This window comes from Carcharodon carcharias, chromosome 10 (genome assembly GCF_017639515.1).
Source record: "Carcharodon carcharias isolate sCarCar2 chromosome 10, sCarCar2.pri, whole genome shotgun sequence".
Classification (NCBI taxonomy): domain Eukaryota; kingdom Metazoa; phylum Chordata; class Chondrichthyes; order Lamniformes; family Lamnidae; genus Carcharodon; species Carcharodon carcharias.
In genome coordinates, this window is record NC_054476.1 from 47,615,383 (window position 1) to 47,635,503 (window position 20,121).

The 20,121-nt window shown below is 44.6% G+C and overlaps 2 protein-coding genes across 4 annotated transcripts in view; one reads left to right on the top strand and one right to left on the bottom strand.

Moving 5' to 3' along the window:
- The window catches only part of dennd2b (DENN domain containing 2B), a 521,499-nt gene that overhangs the window by 284,485 nt on the left and 216,893 nt on the right, over positions 1-20,121 (bottom strand). The window lies entirely within an intron of this gene.
- Positions 6,412-6,822, top strand: LOC121282824 (histone H2B type 1-A-like). The gene has a single exon (XM_041196640.1). The coding sequence runs from the start codon at positions 6,412-6,414 to the stop codon at positions 6,820-6,822; it is 411 nt and encodes a 136-aa protein (XP_041052574.1).

Genomic DNA, 20,121 nt, shown 5'->3' on the forward strand with positions numbered 1-20,121 from the left:
AATAATGAGCAGTTTTATAGCAGATGACAGCAGAATCCAATCACATTCTAAGTGATCCAGTTAGATCTGCGGTGGACGGCTAAACCAGTTGCCCACCATATTCTTTCAAGTCTGCGTCCCTTGGATGTAAGGCAGTGGCGATGAGGCCAATAGCAGGAAAGCAGCAAGGGAAAGAGAGAATATTGGTTTTATTGGAGAGTAGGACATCTAAGGCGGAAGTGAGGGTATGGTTAAATAAATCAGTAGCAGCAGAAATGTTGTGGTGAACCAAGGGCCAAAGGTTAGATAATTGGGATTTTGGAAGTGCAGCTGTAAGTGGATTACATAAAAGGAAATAAAGGATTAAAATGATTCTGTGAAAAGGTCAAAGTTGATGTATTGACAGGGTTTTATTACACTAAGGACCTAAATATATAGGATTAGAGTGGTAATTAAGGATTAAATCTTTGTTGACCTGATCTTATAACTGGATATAAGCTATTCACAAAAGTAGTTGTGCTTGACATAGTCTAAGCATGTTCAATTACATGCGTATATTGCATCTAGGTAGGTTGCTGATGAATTGAAGTCCCAGCAGCTGAATATTAAAATAGGATGCATTCTCACATTTAAAAGTTGGGCTAAACTCTATCTTGATCAATTGAGTTAGTTTAGCATGTAACAGGGAATAGTTTAGTGCGTTATTAGTGCACAAACTAATAATATCATTAAAAAATACTACACTGCATTCCATTTCATCACTTTTGGAACTAAAATAGCATTAGTAACGGCTAAGAAAAATGCAAAAACTGTGGGGCACTCAAACTCTTGGATGACTCAGAATTTTCAGTAATGAGGCAATGGTATATATACTGCCATTCATTCCAATTCCATTGTATTTGTTTGCTGGTTGAATTTCTGTGCTCATATTCAAAATGCTAACATTTAGCATCAAGGTCCCAATACTCTTCCCCAACAATGTGCTGTAGGCCTAATTTAAGAACAGCACTGTCTACTATAACTTAGTGGCACCTTGCAGTTCTCCAGTCAGGCACCTTGTGCCCTCTCTGTATGATTGCTTGTTTATTCTCGGTTTTCTTTAGTGGGCACAAGCTCATTTCAGCTGCTTCAGATTCAACAAAGGAGGCTTTTGTTCCAACTATCTGGGTCAGGTTAAATACAGTTCCCAAGGTTGAAATGTCAGTGTGCTAACTGGCCGATGCATCCCCAGTATTTTTTCATTCCCTGATTTTCTGATTAAATAGGCTCTTCATTTTAATATGAAGAGATTTTTTACATAGCTGAAGGTGCCCGGCACTGAGGGATTTGAGAAGAAAATTGGAGATGACTCAAGGAGGAAAACAGAAATCAGCCACCTACAACAATAAAATTGGGGAGTGAAAACGAGTTCCACAGTTTGTTTAGTCTTTCTACAGTAGTTATCAGTTATGTCTATGTTTTTTCTGGTGCTCATTTCGAGGATCAGAAGAACATATCCCCTGAGTTACAGTAGTCATTCAAGTTCGTGGCTCTGGCTCACATTAAGTCAGAGGCCTGTATAGGGGAATGCAGCAATGCAGCACTTTGCACTTGAGTTCAAATTTAAGCAAGTCTGATGAAATTAAGAATTCTTCTCCCTGCTGACTATATGGATCTTATATGAAGTAAGTTTGGGCAGCTAACAGGAGTACATATAAAGTTCCTACTACCCCCAACAATATGCTACTGCTTAGTGCACCGTTGTGCCATTTTCATTTCTGGCACCAGCCATGTTTGAAATCTGGGTGGGATTGCCAGAATTCATCTCTCATTATGAATAGTTTTGTACTATGACCAAGAAGTGGCTTGAAACAACTTTCAATCATCCAACTGATTCATATTTACATTGCAGAGTTGAAATTATAGTTCTTACCATTTGCCATGTTTTGCGTTTTCAAAATGTTAAATGTCTGTTTCCACTTATAGATTTGAATTTTAATTTTTGCTCCAGTTGATCACATAATATAATTGGCATGCCTTTCTTACCTTTTACGTTCATTTAAATGTTACTTAGCTGCAGTCTACTGGATGTCAATGGTCATTTGAGAATGGACTGATTGGAAAATAAAAAGCAGTGCAAACTGAATTCCTAAAAGACTCTTCAGTGAAATATAATTGTTTGTGAATAGGGCTCTTCATAGGAACATTTGAATAGGAGTTGATTTTGTAATGAGTAGACTATTTAGCTCCTTGTGCCTGTTTCACCATCCAGTGAGATCATGGCTGATATACAACCTAACTCCATAAACCTACTTAAGAGCAGGAGAAGGCCATCCAGCCCTGCCTTTTCCCCCTTTTTATTTGTTCATGGGATGTCAGCATCACTGATAAGGCCAGCATTTGTTGCCCGTCCCTAACTGCCCTTGAGTGGCTTGCTAGCCATTTCAGAGGGCAGTTAAGAGTCAACCACATTGATGTAGGTCTGGAATCACTTGTAGGCCAGACCAGGTAAGGATGGCAGATGTCCTTCCTTAATGGAAGGCTTTTGCAACAGTCAATGATAGTTATCATGGTCACCATTACTGAGGCTAGCTTTATATTGATTAAATTTAAATTCCACCAGCTGCCATGGTTGGACTTGAATCCATGCCCCCAGCGAATTAGCCTGGGTCTTTGGATTATTAGTCCAGTGACATGACATAACTACACCACCATTGCCCCCAAATCCCTTAATACCTTTGATTAATAAAAATCTAACAATCCCAGATTTAAAATTAACAATTGATCTAGCATCAATTGCCATTTGAGGATGAGAGTTCACCAAGTAATTACTTAGAAATTAGTTTTAACTTTGTGTTTGTAATATCAAAGATGGCATTCAGAGGACAGTTAACAAAATACCAGTCACTGATTAAAAACAACAGCAGCTCACTTGCCATTAAAGAGTGAAAGAAGAATGCCAAGAAAGTTCCTGTCAGGCCCTAGAGTTACTGTAGTAATTATTTGTAGCACATACTTTAACTTCTATGTAATAGTGATAGTTTGGCACTGTGTGGAGCAATAATGTTTTATGTGGATTCAGCATAACTTTTACATTTTTTTTCAGTTCCACTTAATGAGTCTAAGCTTGTACATTACAGTCAAGGCTTTAAACTGAAACAGTCTTTTCCAATAATTCCCTTGTGGATTTTGAAAATTAAGCCCATCAAAGATCGCTGTGTACGCTGGCTATGGGTAGTTTTATAGCAAATAATTGAATAAAATACAGCTTTATATAAACAAGGAGTGGTTGGAAATCTTCTTTTAATCGAGAATGGTAATTAGATGGCAGGACCCAAGGTATGGAGCACTACTGCAGGTTGAAGCAAGTAAAAGATCAGATAAAGGGAGCAATGATTATCTGATGACATGCTTAGGTTTTAAAAGGCCATAAATTACTGGAGGAAAGGAAACTGAGGGAGGAACTCCCCAGTTTTGAGGTCCTGATAAGGAATGTGTTAGAGTAGGACACGGTGGAATGATCTTGATTTCAACATGAAGGCCGCAGGAAGTAGGAAAAGCAGTAGGGCCAGATTATTCAGATTACATCAAAATTGTAACACAGAAACAGGCTATTTAGCTCAAGTAATCATGGTGGTATTTATCCTACATATGAGCCCAACCATTCCCATTTTCCCTTCAACCACCTATTCTTACACTTTGACACTTTAATAACTAATGCTGGTAATGGATTTCAGTATAAAACACATCTCTGTCTTTAGTTTATTTACATTTAATCTTGCATTTTAAAAAAATCATTCATGGGATGTGGGCGTCACTGGCTAGGCCAGCATTTATTGCTCATCCCTAATTGCCCTTATTCAGATATCAGATACCAGTGACTGGTATTTTATTAACTGTTCTCTGAATACCCTTGCCATTGCTGTGGGTCTGGAGTGACATGCAGGGCAGGCTAGGCCAGACCAGACCAGATTTCCTTCCCTAAAGGAACATTAGTGAGCCAGATGGGTTTTTACAACAATTGGCAATAGTTTCATGGTCATCATTAGACTTTTAATTCCAGATTTTTATTGAACTCAAATTCCACCATCTTACATGGCAGGATTCAAACCCAGGTCCCCAGAAAACCCTGGGTCTCTGGATTACTAGTCCAGTGACAATACCACTACACCATCACCTCCTCTATGTCCCTTCATTTGGAGATCCTTTACTACTGTAAACAGTCAGTCATATTTTTACTAACCTTTCCCACCCCTTCCTCGTTTTAAACACTTCTGTCAACTCTGGTTCCATCTATTCAGTTCAATCTCTTTGCGCTTTTAAACAACTCTATCAAACCATCCCATAATCTCTGCTACTATAATAAAATTCAAAAACTGACTAAACTTTTCAAATTTCTCTTTGTAATGTATTTATATGTCCTCATTCCAGACAGCCTCCAAACAAATCTGCACTGTGCCTTCTCATTTGCTTCAATATCCTCCCTACAAGATGGAGGTCAAAATTGAACACGATACTCCACCAGTGGTCTTACTGAGGTATTCTACAGATTCACCATATCATTACTTCTTGACCTTTATATTCTATGACCTTTATATTCTTGACCTTTGTATTCTATTCCCCTTTGGAAAACCCCGCATCCCATTATCTTTTTTGGCCTTAAGCATCTAAGGGCTACTTGATATCGTCAAGCACGGGAAACCAGCATTGCTGCGGCCTCTATACACACTTCTCTGTCTCTGTTTGAAGGCAGGGGCAGTACCCCAGGATATGCATGATGCAACGATTGTGATCCTGTACAAGAACAAAGACGACAGCAGAAATTGTAACAGTGAGGCATCTCCCTACTGAGTGTCGTAGAAAAAGCATTTGCCCATGTTGCCCTTACCAGACTGCAGATCCACTTGCGGGAAGCACTGAGGGTGGCAAGGGTGCAGAATGTACGATGGGTGGGGGGACTTCAATGTCCATCACCAAGAGTCGCTCGGTAGCACCACTACTGACCGAGCTGGCCGAGTCCTAAGTGACATAGCTGCTAGACCGGGTCTGCGGCAGGTGGTGTAGGGAACCAACAACAGGGAAAAACATACTTGATCTCGTCCTCACCAACTGACCTGTCATCACAGATGCATCTGTTCTTGACGGTATTGGTAGGAGTGACCACTGCACAATCTTTGTGGAGACAAAGTCCCACATTCACATTGAGGATACCCTCCATCGTGTTGTGTGGCACTACCACTGTGCTAAATGGGGTAGATTTTAAACAGATCTGGCATCTCAAAATTGGTATCCAAGAAGCATTGTGGGTCATCAGCAGCAGCACAATTGTATGTAACCACAATCTCTAATCTCATGACCCAGCACATCCTCCACTCTATCATTACCATTAAGCTGAGGGATCAACCTTGATTCAAAGAAGAGTGCAGGAGGGCATGCCAGGAGCAGCAACAGGCATACCTAAAAATAAGGTGTCAACCTGGTGAAGCTACAATATAGGATTGCTTGCATGCCAAACAGCATTAGCAGCATGCAATAGGCAGAGCTAAGTGTTCCCACAACCAGCAGATCAGGTCTAAGCTCTGCAGTTGTGTCACGTCCTGTTGTGAATACTGGTGGACAATTAAACAATTAACTGGAGGAGCTGGCTCCACAAATATTCCCAAACTCAATGAAGGGGGAGACAAGCACAACAATGCAAAAGACCAAGTTGAAGAATTTGCAATGATCTTTAGCCAGAAGTGCCAAGTGGATGATTCATCTCGGCCTCCTCCAGAGGTCCCCAGCATCACGGAAGCCAGTTTCAGCCAATTCGATTCACTCCACGTGATATCAAGAAATGGCTGAAGGCATTGGATACTGCAAAGGCTATGGTCACTGACAATATTCCAGCTTGTGCTCCAGATCTTGCCGTGCTCCTAACCAAGCTGTTCCAGTACAGCTACAACACTGGTATCTACCTGGCTTTATGGAAAATTGCTCAGATATGTCCTGTTCACAAAATGCAGGACAAATCCAACCCAGCCAATTACTGCCCCATCAGTCTACTCTCGATCATCAGTAAAGTGATGTAGGGGGTCATGAACAGTGCCATCAAGTAGCACCTACTCAGAAGTGACCTGCTCACTGACATTCAGTTTGGTGTCCGCCAGGGCCATTCAGTTCCTGATCTCACCACAGCCTTGGTTCAAAAATGGGCATAAGAGCTGAACTCAAGATTTGAGGTGAGATTGACTGCCCTTGAGGCAGCATTTGATTGAGTGTGGTATCAAGGAGCCCTAGAAAAACTGGAGCCAATGTGAATCAGGGGGAAATCTCTTCACTGGTTGGAGTCAAACCTAGCACAAAGGAAGATGGTTGCGGTTGTTGAAGGCCAATCATCTCAGACCCAGGATATCACTGCAGGAATTTCTCATGGTAGTGTCCTTAGCCCAACCATCTTCAACTGCTTCACCAATGACCTTCCCCAAGTCGAGTGGAATGCCTGAGGTGGCGGCTGCAGTGAAGGGCAGTGCATCCCGCAAGGCATTGAAGCAGTTGCTGACTAAAGTCACTGAGAAGCCACCCAAGAAGCAGACTAAATCTCTCAAGCAGAGCTATTCCACTTACTTGTACCAGGTGCTGATCCAGGTCCACTCTTCCACCAGGATCTCGTCCAAGGCCACAAGTGATATGAACTCCTTCGTTGTCAGCATTTTCAAATACATCGCCTCTGAGGCTTCGCACCTCATTCACTACAACAAGCACCACACCATCTCGGCCAGAGAGATCCAGAGCGCCGTCCGCCTCATGCTGCCAGGGGATCTGGCCAAATACTCCATCTCAGAAGGCACGAATGCAGTCACCAAATACACCAACTCTGTTTAGGTTGATCTTCCTAGATTATAAGGTCAGAAGTGGGGATGTTTGCTGATTATTGCACAATGTTCAGCACCATTTGAAACTCCTCAGGTACAGAAACAGTCAGTGCCCATATGCAGCAAGACCTGGACAACAATCAGGCTTGGACTGATAAGCAGCAAGTAACATACATGCTACACAAATGCCAGTCAGTGATCAACATCCCCAAAGTTCAAGAGAGTCGGTGGGGGGGGGGGCAGAGGTGAGTATGGTGGCCATTACCAAGGAGAAGGTGCTAGGAAAACTGAAAGGTCTGAAGGTGGATAAATCACCTGGGCCAGATGGATTACACCCCAGAGTTCTGAAGGAGATAGCTGAAGAGATAGTGGAGGCATTAGTGGTGATCCTTCAGGAATCACTGGAGTCAGGGAGGGTCCCAGAGGACTGGAACATCGCTAATGTAACCCCCCTGTTTAAGAAGGGAGTGAGGCAAAAGACGGGAAATTACAGGCCGATTAGCCTGACCTCAGTCGTTGATAAGATTTTAGAATCCATTATTAAGGATGAGATTTCAGAATACTTGGAAGTGCATGGTGATATAGGGCAAAGTCAGCATGGTTTCATTAAGGGGAGGTCATGCCTGACAAATCTGTTAGAATTCTTTGAGGAGGTAATGAGTAAGTTAGACAAAGGAGAGCCAATGGATGTTATCTACTTGGACTTCAAGAAGGCCTTTGACAAGGTGCCGCACAGGAGGCTGCTCAGTAAGATAAGAGCCCATGATGTTAGAGGCAAGGTACTAGCATAGATAGAAGATTGGCTGTTTGGCAGGAGGAAGAGAGTGGGGATAAGGGGGTCCTTCTCAGGATGGCAGCCGGTGACTAGTGGAGTTCCGCCGGGGTCAGTGTTGGGACCACAACTTTTCACTTTATACATTAATGATCTAGATGAAGGAACTGAGGGCATCCTGGCTAAGTTTACAGATGATACAAAGATAGGTGGAGGGACAGGTAGTATTGAGGAGGCAGGGAGGCTGCAGAAGGATTTGGACAGGTTAGGAGAATGGGCAAAGAAGTGGCAGATGGAATATAACGTGGGGAAGTGTGAGGTCATGCACTTTGGTAGAAAGAATAGAGGCATAGACTATTTTCTAAATGGGGAGAGAATTCAGAAATCTGGAGTGCAAAGGGACTTGGGAGTCCTAGTCCAGGACTCTCTTAAGGTTAACTTGGTTGAGTCAGTAGTTAGGAAGGCAAATGCAATGTTGGCATTTATTTTGAGAGAACTAGAATATAAAAGCAGGGATGTGCTGCTGAGGCTTTATAAGGCTCTGGTCAGACCACATTTAGAATATTGTGAGCAATTTTGGGCCCCGTATCTCAGGAAGGATGTGCTGGCCCTGGAGAGCGTCCAGAGGAGGTTCACGAGAATGATCCCAGGAATGAAAGGCTTAACATATGAGGAACGTTTGAGGACTCTGGGTCAATACGCAATGGAGTTTAGAAGGATGTGGGAGAATCTGATTGAAACTTACAGAATACTGAAAGGCCTGGATAGAGTGGACGTGGGTAAGATGTTTCCATTAGTAGGAGAGACTAAGATCTGAGGGCATAGCCTCAGAGTAAAGGGAAGACCTTTTAGAACAGAGATGAGGAGAAACTTCTTTAGCCAGAGAGTGGTGAATCTACGGAATTCATTACCACAGAAGGCTGTGGAGGCCAGGTCATTGAGCGTATTTAAGACCGAGATAGATAGGTTGATTGGTAAGGGGATCAAAGGTTACAGGCAGAAGGCAGGAGAATGGAGTTGAAAAACTTATCAGCCATGATTGAATGGCGGAGCAGACTTGATGGGCCAAATGGCCTAATTTCTGCTCCTATGTCTTATAGTCTTATGGTCTATCTCTAACAAGAGAGAATCTAACCATCTCCTCTTGACATTTAATAGCATTACCATCACTGAATCCCCCACTAACAACATCCTGGGGTGTTACCATTGACCAGAAACTGAACTGGACCACCATATAAACACTGTGGTTATGGAGCAAGTCAGGCGCTGGAAATTCTGCAGCAAGTAACTCACCTCCTGATTCCCCAAAGCCTGTCTGCCATCTACAAGGCACAAGTTAGGAGTGAGATGGAATACTTGCCAAGATGAGTGCAGCTCCAACAACACTCAAAACGCTCAATAACATCCAGGAAAAAACTGCCCCCTTGATTAAAACCCCATCCACCGCCCATAACATCCACTCCCTCCACCACCAGTGCACTGTGGTAGCAGTGTGTACCATCTACAAGATGTACTGCAACAATTTACCAAGGCTCCTTCTTCAGCAACTTCCAAACCCTTGACCTTTTCCATCTAGTAGGACAAGGACAGTAGATGCATGGGAACACCACCACCTCAAATCCACTCATCACCCTGACTTGGAACTATATCGCTGCTCCTTCACTGTCACTGGGTCAAAATTCTGGAACTCCCTCCCTACCAGCATTGTGGGTGTACCAACACCACATGGACTGCAGCGGTTCAAGAAGGCGGCTCACCACCACCTTCTCAAGGGCAGTTGGAGATGGGCAATAAAAATGCTGGCCTACCAGCAATGCCCATGCCTCGTGAACAGAATTCTAAAAAAATCCCCTCGGAGCTTCTTTTAATCCTCATAAATATTTCCGAAGGCATTAAATAACATAATTTAAATCAGAAGCAGAACACAGGTTTTGATGTAGGCTGCCAAAGAAAGTCCAGGGAAGCAGATAAGGACAAGGATTTATTTTTCTTTTCTTCTTCCTTCTACAAGTTTGATTGTGTACTGTTGTTTAAAAAGGGAGAATGAGACAGACCAAGTCATTGCAGGTCAGCCAGCCTAACCTTGGTGATGGGCAAATTACCGGGAAAAATTAATTGTCATTTAATGAGCACAGATTTGTTAAGGAAAGGTCATGTCTGACTAATTTGATTTAATTTTTTGAGGAAGTAACAAGGAGGGTCAATAACGAGGGTAGTACATTTGATGTCGTCCACATGTATTTTACCAAGGCAAACAAGCAAATGCAGGAATGTGTTACTTTAGTGCTCTCACACATAGAAAAATTCTAACATGAGAAACTTCTGTTCACTATTAATGAAATTGTCTAGTATTTTAAATGGATGTTTTGTCTGAATTACACTGCAATAATATGCTGGCTGCTTGTGAATCCAAACGGACACCAAGACAGGGGAGACTGCATTCCTTCTGTCAGCTATTTCCTGGAAACGTCCTGCCAGTACATCCATCTACATTCAAGTGAGAAGAAGGGAATTTGCTCTCACTTTCTGCCAATTTTTAGAATGTTTAACCCATAAAGACTGAAGCAATAATTTTTATAAATCACGAAATATAAATTTAACCTCGGGAATTTATTTTAAAAGAACATAGCTGATTTGAAGACATTAAACAGATAGCCATGTTTTTAACCTTATTAATGCAAAACCACTGATGAAATGATCTATAGTATATTCTGTTTTAGAAATGACAAAGTATTTATAGAACTTAGACTGGACAGAGTCGATCGGGAGATACTGTTCCCACTCATGAAGGGATCGAGAACAAGAGGGCACAGATTTAAAGTAATTGGCAAAAGAAGCAAAAGCGATATGAGAAAAAAACTTCTTCACACAGCAAGTGATTAAGGTCTGGAATGTGCAGCCTGAGAGTGTGGTGGAGACAGGTTCAACTGAAACTTTCAAAAGGGGATTAGACTGCAATCTGAAAAAGAAGGATATGCAGGGTTACGGGGAGAGGGTGGAATAACGGCACTAAGTGAATTGCTCATTCGGCGAGTCGGTGCAGACATGATGGGCCCAAAGCCTCCTTCTGCGCTGAAAAAATTCAGAGATTCTGTAAGAGACTGGTTTTACTAAAGTGGTTTCAGGGATGAAGGATTACAATTAAGAGAACAGACTGAAAAAGCTGGGGTTGTTCTCCTTAGAACAGAGAAAGCTAAGAGGAGGTTTGATGGAGATGTTCAAAATCATGAATGTTTCAGATAAGGGGAAATTAAAAGAAACTGTTTCAATGGCTTAAGGGTCAATTAACAGAAGACACAGATTTCACATGTTTAAGATGACGGGCAAAAGAGCCAGAAGCATTTCTATGCAACAAACAATCAGGATAGCGTCAAACATGAAAGTCTGTGCATTTTGCCCAATTCCTAAACAAAACACAGGACATGAAACAAATGTATTTGCACATTTGGTCCTCAATTTGCAGGTGAAATTACATTGGCCGGAATTTTCCCCTCCCACCAGCGGTGGGGTTCATGGCTGGCATGGGACAATGTGACAGGAGGGAAAGAAAATCGGTTTACGACAGCAGGAGATGACAGCAGGAAATCGCAGTCCCGACTGTCATGGCGGGATAATGACAGATCACCATTCCTGCTGAAGGTCGTCAGGAACTGGTGGGATGACAGTGACAGCCCTGGACATCAAGGCAGCAATTAACTTAGTGTGGTATCAAGGAGCCCTAGCAAAACTGGCATCAACAGTAATCAGGGGAAAACTCTCCACTGCTTGGAGTCATACCTAGCACAAAGTAAGATGGTTGTGGTTGTTGGAGGGTAGTCATCTCAGTTCCAGGACATCACTGCAGGAGTTCCTCAGGGTAGTGTCCTAGGCCCAACCATCTTCAGCTGCTTCATCAATGACCTTCCTTCCATCTTAAGGTCAGAAGTGGGGATGTTCACTGATGATTGCACAATGTTCAGCACCATTCGTGACTCCTCAGATACTGAAGCAGTCCATGTGCAAATGCAGCAAAACCTGGACAATATCGAGGCTTGGGCTAACAAGTGGCAAGTAACATTCACACAAGTGTCAGGCAATGACCATCTCCAAAAAGAGAGAATCTAACCATCGCCCCTTGATGTTCAATGGCATTACCATTACTGAATCCCCCACTATCAACATCCTAGGGGTTACCATTGACCAGAAACTGAATTGGACTAGCAATATAAATACTGTGGCTGCAACAGATCAGAGGCTAGGAATCCTGTGGCGAGTAACTCACCTTCTGATTCCCCAAAGCCTGTCCACTACCAATGCGGCACAGGTCAGGAGTGTGATGGAATATTCTCCACTTGCCTGGATGAGTGCAGCTCCCACAACACTCAAGAAGCTCATCATCCAGGACAAAGGAGCCCGTTTGATTGGCATCCACAAACATTCACTCCCTCCACCACCAGCGAATAGTGGTAGAAGTGTGTACCATTTACAAGATGCACTGCAGAAACTCACTAAGGCTCTTTAGGCAGCCCCTTCCAAACCCACAACTGCTACTCTCTAAAAGGGCAAAGGCAGCAGATACATGGGAACTCCATCACCTGCATGTTCCCCTCCCCACTCACCATCCTGACTTGGAACTATATTATCATTCCTTTAATGTTGCTGGGTCAAAATGCTGAAACTCCCTCCTTAATAGCACTGTGGGTGTATCTACACCACAAGGACTGCAGCGGTTCATCACCACCTTTTCAAGGGCAATTAGGGATGGGCAATAAATGCTGGCCAAGCCAGTGATACCCACACGCTGTAAATTAATTTTTAAAAATTAAAATATGATTAATGTTATTCAAATCAGCAATGGACCGGAATGCTACCCCTCCACTACATCCCCACCGCCATGGCACCCAGCATTTCCTCTGCCCTGCCAATAGGAATTCACACCCTCCGACTCATGACCAGACCAGGGTGGCATTCACATGGCGCAAAAGTACTTACCTGAGAAGCTGCGGTCTGGAGCAGCGGTGGACCACACGACCTTAGGTATGGAGTGCACCAAGGAAATGACCGGGGTGGGGGCTGTTGGAAGACGTGGGGGGTGGTGGGGGGGTTGTTGGTGTAGGAACACATTGGGGTGGGTGATAGGGGGAAACCAGAAGCTTTGAAGTGGGGGGAACTAGGAAGCTTTGAAGTAGGGATCGATGTTCGGGAGGGGGGGGGGGGAGAGAGGTCAGTACTGTCAATGCAGGAAACGTGGAGGGTCGGTTGGCGAACTGAGGGTACCGATGGTGGGAAGGCACAATGACTCTGAGAAGGGGCAGTGGGATACAATAGGGTGGAAGGCCGAGGGTCTCGTTGGGAGTAGATTTCGTCTGGGGAGTCGTGGGGGTGGGGGGCGGAGGAGATAAGAAGTTTAATACGGATCTTGGGAGAGGGCAGGATGAGGGTGGGCATTGGGACTGTGACAGGTGTGGGCTCATTGGGAAGAGAAGGGTGGCGGTGATGGGAGCAGGTTCAAGGGTGACCATTGGGAGGGTGAAGGTAACCATGATAGTGGGGAGGAGGTGAGTTACAGGAGGAAGGTAGACGGTCATTTCCTTGGAGATGGTTTGCAAGGTGACATGTACCATCCTGAGGTAAAGGCAGATCAGGGTGTCATCGCCCTCAATGTCCAACAGAAAAAAATGCTAGATGGGAGGAGGGCCATCAGGTGGGTGGAGCTGAAGGTCAGTTCAACTGGACAACTGAAGGAGAACCCTGGTAACCTATCCTGACAAGGAAAGGCCTCTCTATAGGGTTCAAAGGGCAGTGGAAACAAGGGGAAGTTCTCACACAGGGCTCGCATGAGCCATTGCAAAGAGCAATGTCTCCATGTGCAGGCATGGTTAAGGGGTACATAGACCCAGACTAGGTGTCCCCCTTGAAAGGGGTTGGGGTGGGGGGTACTGTACACAGCCAATAATACAGGCAACAGCAAGAAAAACCCAGGAGACACCCATGAAGTACAATGATTCATATATTTACAAAGGTGCAATAACTATTTACAATGATTGTACACCTGTATTAGTGTGAACTAATGCTTCTTAATTTTTGTTACCCTACAACTACATCTAGGTACTTCCCCAGCAACCGCAGCAGAGGTGGAGGCAGCTTGCCTTTGATGATTTTGGTGGGCGCCCTCTGGAGGGCTGAGTCCTGGAGAGCTCCGGCTTTCTTTGGGTCACCTGCCTTGGAGCAGGTGCATCCTCAGCGGCTCAAAGCTTGAGCTGATGGGGTTATTGTCAGACAGAACTCAGAACACATGGAGATCCTTGGAGAGTCCAAGGTGGAGGCCCCAGGTGTGTTCGCCTGATGCTCCTCAGCCCTTTGGGTACCTGAGGGCTCCTCCCTGACTCCTTGAGGAGAAGGGTGACCTGGAGGGAGCTCAAGGTGCCCATCCCCCTCTTGTGTCACCATTGCAAGAGCTCACCCATGGCTACAATGATGGAGCGCAGGTCAGAGCACATTTCCAGCAGAAACTGGGCATCCTGCTGGACCAGGGTCCCCAAGGCGTCCACCATCCTCCCCATGAAGACTTCGATGTGCTCACATGTCTGAGCCACGACATCAGAGAGCACGCAGATGCACTTCTCCATCTCATGTGCCACTCTGCTGAGAGCCTCTGAAACCTTTGCCTGATGTCCTCCTGTGTCTTGCTGATATACGCCAGCATCTTCTCCATGGCCGCTCCCAGAGTTTCATCATCTGACTCAGACATAGCAGGGGCCTCTTTTCCAGCAGTCCACCAAGTGCCAGGGACCTTGGCTGTTACTGCTTCCTCCTGCTGCGGACACGTGTTTGTGCAGTGACCACAAGAGCGTGAGCCCGAGCCTAAACTGGATACATCACTCACCAAGGTGTGTCTCTCTGAGCTGGTGGAAGGTGATGGTGGATGCTGTGATGGCTTTACAGGTGAAAAGTCATCCTTAACCTCTTGTGAGGTCTCCTATGGACTGGGGCTGAGTTCAGGTGTGGGTGTTGGCACCTGGAATAGAGAGAGTAGAGAATGAGTGACCGCCTAGGCTGCCTCCTACATTGCAGAGCCTCCCCTCAGGTCCCAATTTGCAGAGATTAAGCAAACTTCTTCAATGGATGTTTGGGGGAAGCCGACCTCGCCATTGGCATAGGCACCGTCACGGTCCTCCCCTGCCAGCTCTACAGCCCGCTGCTCATATTGTGTGAGAGGCCAGATGTCGGGCATGCCCCCTCCCATCTTATCCCTCTCTCACCCACTGTGTGCTGTCTTTTCCTGCAAAGATGGATAAAGATGGATAAATGGATTGTGATCATTTCTAATGCAGGAGCAGGTCGCATGCTGCTAGCTCTGTGGCTGATACTTGACATCACGACTCCCCAATGACTGTCCACCATGTACAAGGCACATGTGACGAGTTTGAGGGAATACTGTCTACTTGCCTGGATAAATGTAGCACCAACAGCACTCAAGCACCTGGAGACCATCCAGGAGATGAAGCAGGCCGCTTGATTGGCACCCCATCCACCAACATCAACATTGCATCCCTTCACCACTGACCCATTGGCAGCTGTGTGCGCTATGTGAAGGATGCAGTGCTGCTGGTCCCCAAGGCAACTTCGGCAACTCCCTCCAGAACTGTGAGCTGCAGCGGCTAGAAGGGCAAGAGCAGCAGAGGCATGTCATCAGCAGCATGTGCAACTTTCCCTCTGCTCCAACCTCCCTCCTCCCCCACCACCCACAACAATAGCTGTGCCTTCAGTATGGCTGGGTCAAAAAACCCCAGTTGCCTCCCTACCAGCAGACCACATGAACTGCAGTGGTGCAATGAGGCAGCATCTGAGTTCCTTCTTGAGGGCTTTTAGGGATGGGCAGTACAGATGCTGGCCTTGCCATTGGCGCTCACGTCCCATGACAGATTCAGAAAATGGTGAGGTGAGTAAAGAGAGTAGAGGGTTCACTTACATTGTTGGTGTGGGCTAAATCGCTCATGTGTTTTCTGCACTGCAGGGTGGTCCCCCTTTGCACCCCTGTGGTACCTCCTGGTGACCTCCTCTCAGGCTGCTGTGGTGAGTCAGGTGGGCCTCCTGCTCCCATCCCTGGGAAAGAGGGCATCCCTTCTGTCCTTCAGAGCCTGGAGGAGAGTCTTCAGGGAGGCATCACTGAACTGTGGGGCCAGTGTATGCTGCTTTCTGGAAGCCATCTTGATGCCCTGAAGTCCTGGTGTACTGAACCACTGGCTATCCAGGTGCCTTTTAAATATGGCGCCTGGACATGACGACAGGGCACACTACTTCCTGCCCACCCCGTCACACGATGTGACGTAATCCTCCCAGCTGCATAATTAATCAGGTGAGCAGTACGTGAATCAATGTGCTCACCCAACCCGCTCTCCAGTAGAAGTCACCGACTTCCCACACCCACCAACGGACAAAAGCTTGGAATGGAAAAGTTCGCTCATCATGTCATGCTTGTAAACATCCTTGTTGCAAGACAACATTCGAAAACACAACTTTTTCTACCCGGTTTTCAAATACCACAATTGACCAGTGACCACCTGTAAAATAGAATGTCCAGTTGAAGGAAGTGGTTGGAAAAGTCAAGGCCAACATTGATTCCTAAAATCAGGAGTGCAAGTGCCAACAGCTGTAATACAGTCAGCTTTTGCAGTAACTTTCTGAGCTCATATAAAAATGTTGCAATTTCTCCTGCTCCTCTCTGTTCAAATGGAAAGTTAGAATTTAAGCCAAATGGAACAGCAATACTGCCTCTCCTGCTTCTGATTCTGGCAAGTCTCACCCTCCTCCTGACTACCACCCCAATTATTCCTGGAGCCTGAGACGGCTGGTGGCCGAAGGCAGACTGGCTGTTGGTAATTGCAGTCTGGTTGGCATTGTTTGCATTCTGGCCACTGGTTGTAAAATGGCACATCGTGGCTGGCTGTGAGCTGCTCGCTGGTGAATTGGCTGGGGGTAGTTGGCTGCTGTTGGCTGGCTGGCTGGCTGGCTGGCCGGCTGGCTGTAAAAGGGTTGATAGTTGATTGCAGGCTGGCTCCAGCGTAGGGAAAATCAAAATATTGTTCAAGGATGCTCTTTTCAATACTAATATAAGGGCAAAATACTGCAGCTGCTGGAAATGCTGGAAGAATTCTGATGAAAGGTCATTAACCTGAAACGATAGCTCTGTTTCTCTCTTCACAGATGCTGCTTGACTGAATATTTTCAGCATTTTCTGTTTTTATTTCACTTTTTAAAGTCACCTATGCACTGCATTTGTGATCATGAACCTGTGAAAGAACTTGAACATGCAGTGTCATTCTTAATACTCTACAATAATGAGGTTACTGAAAATGGAAAATACATGAGTACATGGACATTACTGCAGGAGTACCTCAGGGAAATATATTGGTAATGATACTATCACAGACCCTGCCGACATGCATGCCCAACCTGCACATCCACAGGCATCCTGTTAGTTCCCCATGTTTCCACCACTGTTCTTGTCCAAATGTAGAGTTACATGGCTTTGATCTAATCTATTGATCATGGGGCTGCTTGGCTCTACTTTTAACCTTCTCCTTTTGATGTTTAGCATGCAGTAACTGTTGTAACTTCACTCCTTTTGTATCTGATCTTAAGGTATGCCTTTTCACTGCCCATTGAATCAGTGTTGGTACCACTACTAGATGATGATCAAGAGCAAAGGACGCACTGGACCACACAGTTACAGTTTATGATGGTGTACCATCCTGCTGCAAACATCAAACTATACTGCCTCACAGATACCCAATTTTGGGTTGCTAGATGAAAGCAAAATACTGTGGATGCTGGAAATCTGAAATAAAAACGTAAAATGCTGAAGAAACTCAGCAGGTCTGGCAGCATCTGTGGAGAGAGAAACAGACTTAATGTTTCGAGTCTGAATGACTCTTCTTCACATTAACTCTGTTTCTCTCTCCACAGATGCTGCTAGACCTAATGAGTTTTTCCAGCATTTTATGTTTATATTTGGGTTGCTAGATCTGTCTTTAGTATGTCTCTCTTAGTCACGCTCTTACACAAGGCAAACCAATGGACAATGATGGAGGAGTCTGGAATATTTAGGGATTATCTTGTGAGTATGACTAAGTAAGGCTGTTGTTTGACACCTCTGTTGGATGGCTCTACCAGTCTGTGTGGCAATTCCCAGATATTGATGGGTAAGACTTTCCAACTTGACAAACTGCGCCCCATCACCTTCTCAAGGGCAATTAGAGACGGGCAATAAATGCTGGCCGACCCATTGATGTCCACATCCTGTGAATGAATAAATTTTAAAAACCTCACCTTGCCACACACAACCAAAAAATTAGTAAATGGTGACCAACATGTTCAAAAGAGCTGTTATCGCTCTTTAGAAAAGTAGACAATTTAGAAACAGACCTAAATATAGAACTCATGCTATGTGAAGACAAGGGGCTGCATTTTCATCTGGGTGTGGAGGTGCGTTCTGGTATGCAAATGGCCACAATTTGATTCCTTTTATAGAAAAAATCCAATTTTCCTCCACATCTCCACATTCCCGACCTCATGCCACTTTTTCTCTGGCGTTTGTTTTTTACGGGTTTGGAATGCCTATTGTGCAAAACACGTTTCACATTTCCTCCAGCACAGCATTTTCGTCTGGAGGTGCAGGGTTTTGGAAGCCATTTTAAAGCATATCAAATTTGAGAGTTTGCGAAGAAAATGGAAGTCTGCTAAGGAGGCGGTAGCATAGTCACTGACAAGTATTCCAGAGACCCAGGGTAAAGCTTTGGGGACCCGAGTTCAAATCATACCACAGCAGATGGTGAAATTTGAATTCAATAAAAATCTGGAATTAAAAGTCTGATGATGACCATGAAACCATTGTTGGAAAAATCCACGTGGTTCAATAAGGCCTCTTAGGGAAGGAAATCTGCCATCCGTACTTGGGCTGGCCTACATGTGACTCCAGACCCCCAGCACTGTGGTTGACTCTTAAATGTCCCCTAAACAAGGGCAATTATGGATGGGCAATAAATGCTGGCCTAGCCAGCAATGCCATTATCCAATGAATAAAAAGAAAGAGTTGTGAATGTTCTGAAAAGGAAGTGTAAAATGTTTCCACACCTTCAAATGTCACTATTAGGTGCAGTATTGTAATCTGGGTGTGTTTTTAATGCAGTAATTCATCATAGGAATCTGTCCTATTGATCGCTACATTATTCACATGCATTATAGTACTTTTCCAATGGTGAAAGTACCATAATACAGTTACACAATGCCCCATTTGCCCATGCTGTCATCTTTTGTAGCGTGATTTAAATGGAGTTGACAGCTCAGGCTAATAAAAAAATAACACTTTTGACACTTGAAAAAATCTAACCACCTGCTCATGCCCATTGATTGTCAGGTACTCTGTTTTGAAATTGAAATGAGCACCTTCTATTCTTTCCAACTCAGAGAGTATTCTATTGTTTTGAAAGCTATGGCCATTATGAATGCTTGGTTGAGTTTCAATTGCTAATATGTTTCAGCACTGTAGGTGTTCCATACATCTGAAAATAAATGAGTTTTAAGAGTGGAATAACTGATTGTGCCTTTGATCTGGTTTCTGGTTTGTTAACATAAGCTAATAGTATTACAAGTATTACAAGTCTTTTTTCACATGGGAGAATGTATGTTTTCCCTGAAAATCAATGATAATGTGTTTGTTTGGCAGCTTTTGTTAGATGGTGAGAGGTTTAATCGACCATCTTCCCACCCCCAAGTAAAATATTTTCCACTGGTACTGCATGAAATCTGAGGGCTGTACATAGTGGGTACTAGATAAGTGGAAGGTACATGGGGGTGCATGGAGGACATATGGGGTGGCCAGGGGGTGGGTAGGGGGAGTGAAGGGGTGAGGGGTGCGGCTTAGGGAGTCAGTTGGAATCTGTGCTACTGTCACCAAGGTGAGCCTACTCACCAGGCCGCCTCTGCAGCTGCTCTCTTCCCGCACTGGTTCTGCAAACTGCACTGCAAACCTGACACTTGTGGGAAAAGACAAAAACCATGGGCAAAATCATAAATCAGTCGGGAGTGGAGTTTTCAAGGTGTGAACTGGTCCGACTCGCAAAATATGCTCCCAAGAGGAAATCCAGTCCTAGCAGGTAGCTTAAAAGTACAGTGGGTCAGGGACCTATCATCACTTGCCCTATAGAAATGTCAAATTTCTATCACTTGAGTCACAAAAGATGAACTTACAAATCACTGCAGGGCAGATTGAATGTTGATGGCTTGAATGCTTTTCTGGTAGGGTATGGAGATATTCCCTCCCCCCATCCCAAACTCACCATCCCTCCTCCATCACCATCAGGAAGACTTCATTTTTTAACAGTTTCTCTGTTGTCTAATCTGGCATTTTGGAGCTGGCTATAATTTTGTCTTTAAAGCTAAAGATTATTTCTCCCAAAAAGATTACAGGTATTTTAAATATGAAATAAAAGTAGTTGTAAGACGATGCTCCCTCGAATTCCTCTGCAGTGTGTGGCCAGCTTGTCCTGCATGGTC